A 12,500-nucleotide genomic window follows, 5' to 3' on the forward strand; every position below is an offset into this window, starting at 1 on the left:
TATATTTCTCTCTCTCACTCTCTTTCTCTCTCTCTCTCTCTCTCTCTCTCACTCTTTCACTCACTCTCTCACTCACTCATTCTCTCCCTCACTCTTTCTATCTAAATTTCTCTCTCTCACTCACTCTTTCTATCTATATTTTTCTTTCACTCTATCATTCTCTCTCTCTCTCTCTCTCTCTCTCTCTCTCTCTCTCTCTCTCTCTCTCTCTCTCTCTCTCTCTCTCTCTCTCTCTCTCTCTCTAACATATAACCACGCCCTCAACACCATCTGAAGATAGCATTTAAGGAATGCACTCTGTCTATGCAACGCGTCCAAGATTTCCAACAACGTCGAATTTACCACATTACTTTTTTATAGACAAAAACAGTTGACTGTTGCATGGAAATAGATTCCCACTATTACACACGTCAGTGCAAATTTCTCCTCAGAGAAATCCCTTATGTGAGGGTCCTAGAACTGTTTCTGGCGGTAACTATGTTGCTGCAAAGCTCCGTTCAGTGAAACTCGATACAATAGTTATTTTCATCATTTCACTTTCCGTATTTCAGGTGTGCATATACTCTTTTCGAAACACTGCCATGCATAATCTGTTGAATGCAGGTTAAACGTTGTAGGCAGTAGGTGCATCATCTCCTTATGTCTTTCAGCCTTGGTACCCTTGGTGTTTATTCATCAGTTGTCCTCTCCGTGCCTGTATGCATGCTCATAACTGGCTACAATTATATCTAGATTTCTTAATCCAACACTCGCCAACCGCCACTTGTGCTGACGTTCGGGACCCAGTACATAAACTAACTTCGTTAATTGGCCCAAGGCAGGAAACACCACTAATTCCCGAAGTGGGTTTATGTCCTGGGCCCAAACGTCCGCACAAGTGGCGGTTGGTGAGTGTTGGATTAAGAGACCTAAGTGTACCATGTGTTTTCTAGAAATCTTTCCATATATAGCAAATTGTGTCTTTTTATACTTTTGTTTTATCTTGTCCTCAGGCCCGAGACTTCTGGCTTCAATTCCCAACATACGAATCCCTTTGGAAGGTCTTCTATGGAGGGAAAAGGGAACTATAAACTTTTTCTATAAAAGGATGGCAGTGCAAGAAAAAGCATTGATCCCAGTAAAGGATACACAGAAAAACGGGATTTCCCTTTCTGTTTTATGTTAAGTAATTTACACGATATTTCCTTTTAATTTCTAGTCCATTACTTTTTTGTAAGCATTTCAATTAATGTTTGTTAGTTTTAGCATTCCCCGAATTAGAATATTTAATCATATATGTATTTTTATTATAATTTTTTTCTGGTTCTCTCACACTTCTAAACACTCCTTTGTCGATGTAGCCTCACTGCCAAAGCATCACCTGACCAAGTGCTTGCTAAGCATGGGCTGATGCGATGAAGTGGTCAATGTCGAGGATCACTAGGATTAGGCATTAATACTTATAAAACGAAACCATCGAATCCCTTCGTGGGATTCAGGCTCCTTTGTATACAGTTATATAATAAAGAAATATTGTGCACCTACCTTTCATTAGCCTCATTAAACCATCTAACATGTTGTCCAAAACGGATATAGGGGAGGGTAGTCAGGGAAAAAACCACCACCTGATGGTAATGCTTAAGTTAGAAAGGAAAGACAGTGGGGTAGGAGGAGGGGAGGACGACATACATTGTGTTAGCTAAGCTGGCTAGTTTGCTTTTGTCCATTAGTGTGAATAAACCATTCAGGGCCCGACTTGATGCTGTATATACAGTATGGGTGGCTGCGTTGGTCTCTGAGTAGTCTTAGCCACCATACTTGTGGTTGTGTTCTATCTTGTTCGCTTCCTTTCAGGTTCTTTGGTGTGATAGGGTAATCAAGTAACTTGTCCTAAATTCGATTCAACATGACGTGGAATCTAAGGTTAAGTGGTTCCTTGTTGACTCTTTTGTGAGTTTTTTTTTTTTTGTTGTTTTATGATACGGTAGGGTTTGAACACAGGCGATTTTGATAAACTCGTTTTATACGCTTTGTTGTTTCTGTATTTTTAATAGGATGTTGAGAGGGATATGTACATGTTCTACCATGGGCCTGATCAATGCTTTGTAAGGTATACTTTGTTTTTTTCTGGTATTACGTTAGATACTTTTTAGCTTTGCCGTGACGTGGCATGAGTCACTTTAAGTCCCATTAACTTGACCTTTTGAGCGTTCTAAGTTTCGTCCATTACTCTTATTGGGGTTGAGGTTGGGAATAATTTAGAATTCGAATTTGTTAGTTCTTATTTTCTATTGCTTTTTATATTCCATGATCACCTTTTCTACTTGTTTTTCCATTATCTTTGTTGATCTTCCTGGGTAGACTATGTTTTGTTTTATATGATCTGCATACATTATCTATGATCACTATTTGCTGGTGAAATCTATTCGCTTTTGTGGCTTTACCAAGAGTCGGTTGTCTTCCAGTTCTCTCATAACTTCCTCCTTGTGTTCCGCGTTGAGTTCTATGTTTTCATGCTCACTGATGTTAAATATTTTGGGGATACTGAGGTGTAAATATTCCTGCTGCATCAGGTTGATTTTTTTTTATATAAAAAGTTTGATAGTGTGAAGCCTCTATCCCTGTCCAGAATGCCTGTTTCCCACTTCAGCTCGTGTAGACCTTTGGTCTCCTGCAATTTTCTATATCGGATCAAGTTTCGTTATCCATCCTATGATATTAACAAACTGTTGTATATTATTGCATTGTGTTTGATGAACACATTGTGCGCATATACTATGAGGCCATGGCCTATATCACTCTGTATCTCTGCATGCCAACTTTCCATTGCTTCGTTTCTACTTGAGGATCTAGAAGGATTCCCACTCCGCATTTCTGATGTCTAATCTTGGTGGTGTGCTTAACATGACTGGTCTGTGTTACCACGATGGAAGTAGGGGAGTGATAGTGATCAAGTGTACTTTTATGACTGCATTATTGTTGGTGAATATTACGTCTGGCGTTGTGGCACTGAGGCCTCGGTGTAAGTCGGGATTTCTGGGCCTAAATTTCTTGTTTTCCCTTTTTTCTTGTGACTAGAATGCCTGAGTATTCATGTGGTGGACATTCAAGACGACCATACCATAATAAAGTTGGCCATCAAAGTTATGCACCTACTCTTCACCTATTCCTTATCCATTTATTTTCCCTTTTACATTGGCTCATTATGGATGAAGGTTGTGTATGTCTGCGTGTGTGTATGTGTATGTGTGTGTGTGTGTGTGTGTGTGTGTGTGTGTGTGTGTGTGTGTGTGTGTGTGTGTGTGTGTGTGTGTGTGTGTGTGTCAGCATGTGTGTGCATATTTCTACTGCATTATCATTCAGATAGTCTTAATCTCTTATCTAGTAACTCTGCAGGCTGCGCTACACCCCATATGCCAACAACCTTGATACCTCATCGACGATTACTTATTATTATATGTAAATATTTGCCAGAAGGTGATCACTGTATATATTTTTGTATCACCCGCACTAATGGGTGATAAACTACAAATAATTCCTTCAGTTATGATTCGAGAGTGTCCTGTGTGTCACTAGTACGCTGTACATAGCTACACTTTTGTACTAGGTTTGACGCTCCTTGAGCGTAATAAATTAATTAAAACAAAATCTAGTAACTCGATTGTCTGAAGGTACACAGGTGGAGTTTTATATCGAGAGCTAACTTGACAAATAAATTGAAATCCTATAAACTAAAATATATTAGGCAATGGTTTTACGATCTTTATATCAGTGACGGCACGGGTGTAGTCACTGAGGAACTGAAACATCATGATGATGCAGTGCCGACCCTGCTGTGCAATGCGTTACATTCAGGGTATTTCAGATCGTAAAGGTTTTCATCCATTTACAATGCTTCGGGTATTAAAGTCCCATGATAAATTATCTCGTGATCCGACAGCACAAAGATAAGGTCACTATAAGTGAGGCCCGCTTCATTGTTGAGAAGTTTCCTAGGGAGGCACGCTTTGTCTCTCTCTTTTTTTTCCTAGAATACGATTTCGGCTCTCAAAGGTAAGTACAAATTAATGTGGGTACTATTTACATTCTCATCACCACGAGTTGATTTATGCAGACAATTTGCTCTGTCACAGGAAGAGAAAATGTCTCCGATTCTCTTGTTTGTGGCTCAAGAGGTTTGGGGACAGTTCATCTAATGTAGACGTGTGGAGATTATTTGACTAACCCCTTCTGACCTTCGAAGTCAGGAGACTCACTTGGCCTAAAACACACATGAACAAAATATACATTTACACACATAGGCATACAACGAAGCATACGTATGCTTATGTACAAGCACACACATAGGCACAGGCACAGACTACTATGTCCCTAAGGATCCTAATCCACCCACAAACATAATACTATTTAGCAATTGAGTCTGGGGCGAAGTTAAAGCAAAAATAGATCAATAAAAAAAAAAATACTAATGATAAAATAAATAGAAAAAATAATAAATAGATAAGTGAATGAATATAATTCACATAACCAAGTGTAAACGCATATAAACTAGTACATGCAGTACAAAATCCGTCCACTTATACAGTGGGGCGGATTGACACGCGTGAGCCCACGCTAGAGAGATGAGACAGAGATCGAGTGTGACCTTATGTGGCCTGCCTCGCGAATGCACAGAAAGAAGGCCGAACAGCGCAGGCTTAGAAAGTGCCTTAGTTTGCCAAGTGATATTCATTTTACCAGCAACAACACCCCACCCCCTTGAATTGTAGAGAAACAATTTCAACATACAGCTACCCCCCCCCCAAAAAAAAAAAAATAGAACCGATAAAGCCGATAGAGGGGAGTTAAATGATAACCCTTAGAAACTGACAACCTCAATGCTTCGCGTATCGGTGGGGACATAGAAAACCGTGTTTTACAGAAAATGAGAGAAAGAGGATGTTTCACAGAACATGGGAAAATTAGTGTCATGGTTAAGGATTTCTTTAAATCATTAAAGGCTTTCCCTTGGCAAAGTGTCCAAATAAAGGGTGCGTCCTTTCTAAGTAATGAAGTTAACGGTGTTGCTTTACTAGCACAATCTTGAATGTATGATCTGTAAAGCACTGACAGACCAAGGAATGAACGTATATGTTCTACAGAAGTGAGACTCAAAAATATCAATGAGTGCCTTGACCTTGTTCTGCGAGGTTAAAATTCCTTAGGAACTAATGATATGCCCTAGGAAGCGTATTTCTTTCTGAAGGAAGGAACATTTCTTTAGCTTCAATTTGAGACCTGCTTTTGCTTGTAGTGAAAAGACAGTGTGTAGAGTGTATAGATGTTCGCTAACGGATTTGGAAGCGATGATCAAGTGATCGAGGTACATGAACACTGAATGACCTAGGAGACCTGCAAGTACTGTGTGCATAAGTCATGTGAACACTAAAGGGGCTGAAACAAGACCCATGGCTAGTTTGAAGTGATAATGACCTGTGGGTGTGCTAAAGGCTGTCAGAGGCTTAGACTCTGGAGCAAGGGGATCTAGAAATATCCCGACATAAGGTCTAAGGTCGTGAACACTACGTGGTTTTCACCGACGAAGTAGAACATGTCTTGTAATACAGAGATTGGATGTCTGGTATGGTTACCTTATTTAACTCTCTGAAGTCTATTACTGGGTGGAAGGAACATTCGTGTTTAAGGAAAACAAAGAGGGGAAAATCTATTCGCTGATGGATGGCTCAATAAAGACTTGCGCAATAATATTTTGAACAAGATGATCTACAATCATGCATTTGCTGTGTGGTAATCTATATGCGGGAATGTAACGTGGTTTAGAGTTCTCACGGAGGGGGTATATGATGCTGAATCAAGTTAGTGACTTCAAGGGGTTCTCCTCGAGTGGCAATGGTATGCCTGACCTTGTTGCACCAGGGAAGTCTATGGGGTTGAAATGTGATACATCAATGGGTTCCTGTGCTGTGAGCATGTCGGATATTGTGGTACAAACTTGAGAAGTGGGGAATTTGTCATCGTAAATGTTTGTACCAACTATGAGATGGAGAGGTGCGTTAGTGTCATTGGCAATTGAAATGCAAGTATGATCTTTCATTGACGTAGAGCTGATGGCTGAAAGCAGGGAAATGTCCTTGAAATGGCAAGTTTTTGGCATTCAGAGTACATCGGTGTTTTGTGCTTGAAAAACTCGTATGTGTATCTTTGTATATTTGTGAGGGAGCAGCGTCTTTGAGCTGATAAGCACTATGTGAGTATGTCTGATTGTAGATAACATTTCCGAGACTGGGCTTGAATTGTTGTTGAATTCCTCGAAGAGAGGCAAGCAGGTGTCCTCAGGCGATGAAAGATCAATGGTATTTACTGGGTGTTTTGTTCCGAGTTTTGCTGATTTGGATATGTGGGAGGAATTATTGCGTCTCTTACGTTTGGAACTCAAGTCCACAACTGTCAATAAAGTAACAGAATTAGAGTCGTGGGGAAGTGTTTGGGCGGTGGTGCTATTTATGTTAGTAGCTGGTGGATCCTCGTGTAATGAACCAGAGTAAATTTGAATGTTGGGGCTTAAATCTAACTGACGTTAAAAAATGTTCTATCTGCTCGACCACGTTGAAATGGCTGACTTTGTGGGAATTTACTGATGGTAATGCAGAAAGGACATTATTCGCATAAATGATACCATTTTTAGCAGGGTAAGTTATTATGTTATGTTGCTTCATCAATGTTTAGCCTATGAGGGTATCAGCAGGAAAGTAGACGTCAGCTATGTAGGTAGTAATTGAAATGGGTAGGCACGCATTTTCTAATCTAATGTCCAGGGAGAATTTAGCAATGATGGGGAATGGTAAGCCATCTACATAGGAAAGGTTGACGTAGAGGAGTTCCAAAATGGAGACACGTCTTGTTTTAGTGCGGAATTTGTGGAAACTGTACTGACATGATATTAACTGGGGAACGAAAGATTGTCACTTTGTTGTTGCTAGACGTAGCATTGAAAGTTAAAGGATGGGAATATACGTCTGGGATATGCAGGGGATGTGTTACGTGAATGTCTTACATGAAATATGTTACGTAAATGTCTAGCAGGAAATATGTTACGTAAATGTCTAGGAGGAGAGCGATATGGGGATTCTTACCTATGTTGCCTCCGTGCTACCAGCACACGGCAACGATCACTTGTGTGAAAACATGTACCGTGATGACCGTAATACCGGCTTGGTTGTGACGGGTACCTGTGGTAAAAGTGGTAATACGTGTCAACGAGGTGTCCTGATTTGTGACAGTATGTACAAAACATTTGTGTTCCTGAAAGAGAGCGTTAGGGTAAGGGATATCGTGTGCGAGATGTAGGTTTTGATTTCGTGTTATATGAGGGGGGACAGTGTGACCTGGGCTATTGTGTTAGTGGGAAGCTCTGTATCTGAGTGTTGGTTTTTTAGTATCGGATAATTTACTGGAGAATCGCCTAGTGTGACTCCTGGTGTGAATGGAATTGTGCTAGCTTTTTGGAATGTGTCTGGGTGTAATTGGGAGAGTAGTTGAAAGTATGCCATGATTGAGACTACGTGTTCCAATGGTATTTTATTGTCTGAGACCTATGTAAAATTTATTACACAACTGCCAAACCCTTAAAAATTAGAATTGAACAAGATAAGAAAAATGTTAGGGATGGCAATAATTCGAGTGGTATTTTCAAACATATTGAATTGAATAATCATCCAGTTGATTGGGATAATGCCCAGCCAATCTATTATACCAACAACATAATAGCAAGAAATTTAATAGAGTGTAGTTTGATTCATACCACCAGTAATCAAAATACCAACCTACACAACGGCTTATACAAACTTGATCATTTTATTTGTCAAGAAACTAGTAAGATGATATCAGGTAAATTGTAACCCTTCGCAATGTGACCCTGGCGACTGTGACCTGATGTCGCCCCACCATTATAAGTTAATTGACAATGACCTTCCGCCCTCCAGGGGGTAATTGGCCGCCACCCTTATTCAAACTGTCCTTGTTCCTTTGTTTCATGTATATATTATCTATGCATTTCTATTACTTTGTACTTGTTGCACTGAAAATATGATATACGAAAGCGCTCTGCTTCGTTAGTTTCCTTTTTCCAAGTGGTCTACTTTGCATAAGTGAACACACGTACCCGTGTTCTTATTAGCATATATATATATATATCATATATATATATATATATATATATATATATATGTATATATAAATATATATGTATGTGTATATACATGTATATATATATATATATATATATATATATATGTATGTATGTATACAGTATATACACAAACATAAGCACACATACATATACCCAAATGCGCACACATACACATACACTCACACAAACACATACGTACTTAAATGCGCACACAAATACAAACACACAAATACATACACACATACAAACACTCACGCACACGCAAACGCATATCATAGTGCGTACAACACATATTAGTACACACACACACGCGCGGTCACGCGCGCGCACTTAAACGCATAGAAAAACACACGCACACACATATAATCACTCACACAGCGCGCAGGGACACATACTAGTGTCTGTAGGATGACAATACCGTTTATGTAATCTCTCCTAATTCACTCGTGATACAAGTAAGTGGTCAAATGATTAAGTGATCTAGCTGAAATCAGTTTAGCCTTGTGTACTGGAGTTCTGTGGGGAGATAACACACCAGCGCGTGCCTAATGTCTTGAATGGCCCTGGAAACATCCTGTGACCTCAAACCTCGAGACTTCGTCCTCTTGTTCTTAAATTCCTTTATTACGCGCATATAATTTTAGTCTACCGTCGCAAAGTTGTGTGTTAAGAATGACTGTATTTCTTTGGTCTCTATATCTAAACCTTATGCTGAGGTAGTGCATCGCGCAAGTTGTTTGGGTAGTCCGCTTCTCCCGTCCTTTTTCTTCTTGTTTATGTATATATATATATATATATATATATATATATATATATTTATATATATATATATATATATATATATATATATATATGTATATATATATACATACATACATACATAAATACATACATATATGCATGTATGTTTGTACTGTATATATATTATGCTCAAGCCAACTTTTTTTTGTCATTCAGAGCAATCTTCTTGTTTTTTGAATAATTTTTCTAACTCGACAAAACGTCGTTCTCACACATATCAATATCGACAGCTTTTTATCGACCCTTTTGATTTCCCTAACAACATCACTGGCATTGTGTTTTTCACTAGAGTTCGGAGACCGATGGATGGCGTGGCAGTGGATGCCTGGCCATTTCATCTGGTGTTGAAGTGATCTCGTAGAGATAGGAGAAAAAATGTAAAACATAAGCATGGGGTTGGATACAGGAGAAGCTCTGATTTACAGATTACCGAGATGCGACTCGTGGAAGCGGTGGCGATAGCAGCGGCGATGGTGGTGGTCGTGGTGGTGGGAGGGACCACAGCTGAGATCCAGGGACGCATTGAACTGGTCATTCCCCAGGGGTGACTCTCTGGTCTCCAGGAAACCACAGTGAAAGGACGGACCATCTACACCTTCAGGAAAATCCCTTTCGCCAAACCACCTGTTGCAGAGCTCAGGTTTAAGGTAAGACAGGTATAAGGCGGCTTGGTCCACTTCCTCGTTCCGTTCAGTCAGCACAATGACACGGAAAGATGTCGCATTTTCATGACAAACGTGAGGAAAAATATAAATAAAACAAAGAGAAAAATTTTCTGTGCATGAGTTTCACTCAAAATAATAGGGGGAGCCTCGATATTGAGCTGCTTGGGAATTAGACACTATAGGAGTGCATATATTGGATATGTATTAATTTTTCATATGTATTTATGTATTTGATGTATGTATGTATGTATGTATGTATGTATGTATGTATGTATGTATGTATGTATGTATATGTATATATACTGTATATATATGTATATATATATATATGTATATATATACATATATATGTATATATGTATATATGTATATATGTATATATGTATGTATGTATGTGTGTATGTATATATGTATATATGTATGTATGTCACTAGTGAGAAATGTAGTAACACATTTGTAAATCACAACTAACACCACAGTCGGACGAGAGAAAGAGTTGAGTAAGCGAAGCTATAACTACTGAAGAGGATTGCAGTTAGTAATCGAAATATATAGTTTCGCTTTCTCAACTCTTTCTTTCGTCCGACATATATATATATATATATATATATATTTTTATATATATATATATATATATATATATATATATATACATATATATATATATATATATATATATATATATATATGTATATACATATATATATGTATATAATATAGATATATATATATATATATATATATATATATATATGCATGCGAAGACGAGTGTGGCACTATTAAAACGAGAGGGCATTTCTACTCCAGTCTTTTTTCCACGTAATCACCCCTTCTTAATGCACTTTCGCCAGCGATAATCAAGGGTCTGTGCATGGCCGTCCAGAGCGAAGTTTGTCACTTACATTTCTGTTGCCACCCCGGAATCGACAAACCCATCCCCTAACTCTGCTGACTTCAACTGCCTCGGCTCTGTAAATGTTCACAAAGCGCCGGCGAATATCGATTGTTTCCATTTTTTCTGCTTGGAGGAATTCAATGACACATCTATGATTCTGATGCATCCATTACAGGGGTTGATTTATTAGAATGTCACACTATCAATATCTGCAACAGATAAATGAAAATTTCAGGTTATGAGCGCAAAGGTTTAGTCATCATAACAATGATATAAACAACTTTCTCGGATCCCTTGTTGCAGAATAAAAAAATAGAAGCCATTATTTTCTAAACTACCCTCGAATGTATGTATGTGCGTACGTACGATTGTACATAAGTATGTATGTGCGTATCTACGTATATACATTTTATGCATGTATATATAATTCACACATAGGATCCTGAGCCGGCCGGAGGCTGGGATGGAGTCTTGGACGCCTCCAGCGACCCTCAGAGGTGCATCCAGCAGTCCACGAAGAGTCTCATGATCCCAGTCAAGGACATTGAGGGAAGCGAAGACTGCCTCTACATTAACGTCCACACTCCTAAGGCAAGTCAGGGGCATATTGGTAAGGATTTATGTCCAAAAATAAATTAGCGTTGTTTTATTCTTTTATCTTCATCGTGGTTGTTACCAAAAAGATTTGATTTTAGATGAGTGAAGGAGTCCCTCAGCACTAAGGCAGTCAAATTTCTCTATTATTCTTCGGGAACCGATATTTCTTTTTTTACTGTGACTATCGGCAAGCAAACTCGTTCAGGCGAGGGAAGCTCTTAGTGGTCACTTCTGTTGGTGATCACACTGAAGCTATGAAAGGTGGAGAGAGAGGAGGTTCTCTAGGCTGAATACAATCGCCTGTCGTTGTCTCTAGATAACTAAATAGACAAATAAATAAATAAATAAAAATCACAGGTTTGTGCTCCAACCAAACGGGGTCTTTGAGATTATTTTCAGAAGTTCTGACAGGCTATTCCGTGAGGCTTCTATCACTTGAATGAAATCACCTGGCGTCAAAACGATCAAGATCACTTATCAGCTCATTATATTAAAATCCCCTCTTGATCTTAACTTCCTCCTCACCAGATGGGCCTGCACGCTAAGCTTCCGGTGTTAGTCTACATCCACGGAGGCGGGTTCTTTGCAGGGCGAGCCGACGAGTATCCCCCCAATGTCCTCCTCGACCATGATGTCCTCCTCGTTGTACCGCAGTACCGAGTGGGAGCTCTGGGTATGTAATGGGGACTTATCACCCTGGTTAGTGGGGTGGGGGAAGCTCTTGGCATATAGATAGATATTTACTGATAAATTCTAATCACTTTCTGTGCCATACTGACCCTAAGTTTTTACCACTGAGCTGAGAAAGCCTTTAGTTAAATACCTTAGTTGTTGTCATAGGAAGTAATTCTAAGAAAGGCTGTCAGCAGTAAAGATAATCGAGCTTTTCTTTCATCAGTAAATAGTGATGATCACAATATGTTCCTTAAAGGCAACGTGGGAGTGCTGTGGTGTGAGTTGTCCTTAGGTCACGTTGTGTTACTTCCCCAGTGTGCATTTTTATCTTATTTCGACAATGCGGAAGCCCTTTAAAGTGCTCAGTGGCTATAGTCCCCTTTTATCTAATTTTCTACAGACTGATCCCGCAGGTGGTCTCTTCTAGCTAGTCCATTGTCCAAAGTCCCGAGTTGCTCAGGGACGTCGATTTTGGTCTGAGTACGAGTGTCTACAGTTATTCAAGTGCCCCTGGTGGGCATAGCCAGGGAACCAGGGTGTTGAGGGTGGGTGGGTGTGAGTTGGGGCTTACTCTTGTACCCTTTTGCGCATGCTTGCACTTTGTCAAGCCTGCATTCGACACACACCCTCCCAAACAAACAAAGCCAGGTCAACAGGCCTTACCGCTACAAGCACACTCTGACACTGAAGCCTTCTGTTG

At 39.5% G+C, this 12,500-nt stretch overlaps 2 protein-coding genes across 5 annotated transcripts in view; both read left to right on the forward strand.

Annotated features, from left to right (window-relative positions):
- Positions 1 to 1,517, forward strand: part of LOC143035793 (juvenile hormone esterase-like) — a 15,477-nt gene extending 13,960 nt beyond the window's left edge. For both annotated transcript variants that reach the window (XM_076202756.1, XM_076202757.1), the window contains exon 12: positions 993 to 1,517. In XM_076202756.1, the coding sequence (XP_076058871.1) occupies positions 993 to 1,070 (78 nt within the window). In that variant the 3' untranslated portion in view covers positions 1,071 to 1,517. The remainder of the gene's footprint in view (positions 1 to 992) is intronic.
- A 2,338-nt stretch (positions 1,518 to 3,855) lies between these two features.
- The window catches only part of LOC143035794 (juvenile hormone esterase-like), a 21,834-nt gene continuing 13,189 nt past the window's right edge, over positions 3,856 to 12,500 (forward strand). For 2 of the 3 annotated variants that reach the window (XM_076202759.1, XM_076202760.1), the window contains exons 1-4: positions 3,856 to 4,032; positions 9,394 to 9,615; positions 10,967 to 11,119; positions 11,654 to 11,798. In XM_076202759.1, coding sequence (XP_076058874.1) covers positions 11,054 to 11,119; positions 11,654 to 11,798 — 211 coding nt within the window. In that variant the 5' untranslated portion in view covers positions 3,856 to 4,032; positions 9,394 to 9,615; positions 10,967 to 11,053. The remainder of the gene's footprint in view (positions 4,033 to 9,393; positions 9,616 to 10,966; positions 11,120 to 11,653; positions 11,799 to 12,500) is intronic. The other variant, XM_076202758.1, reaches the window with a different exon arrangement.

The sequence above is a fragment of the Oratosquilla oratoria genome, chromosome 19 (assembly GCF_046742065.1).
Source record: "Oratosquilla oratoria isolate Oo_2021 chromosome 19, ASM4674206v1, whole genome shotgun sequence".
NCBI classification, from domain to species: Eukaryota; Metazoa; Arthropoda; class Malacostraca; order Stomatopoda; family Squillidae; genus Oratosquilla; species Oratosquilla oratoria.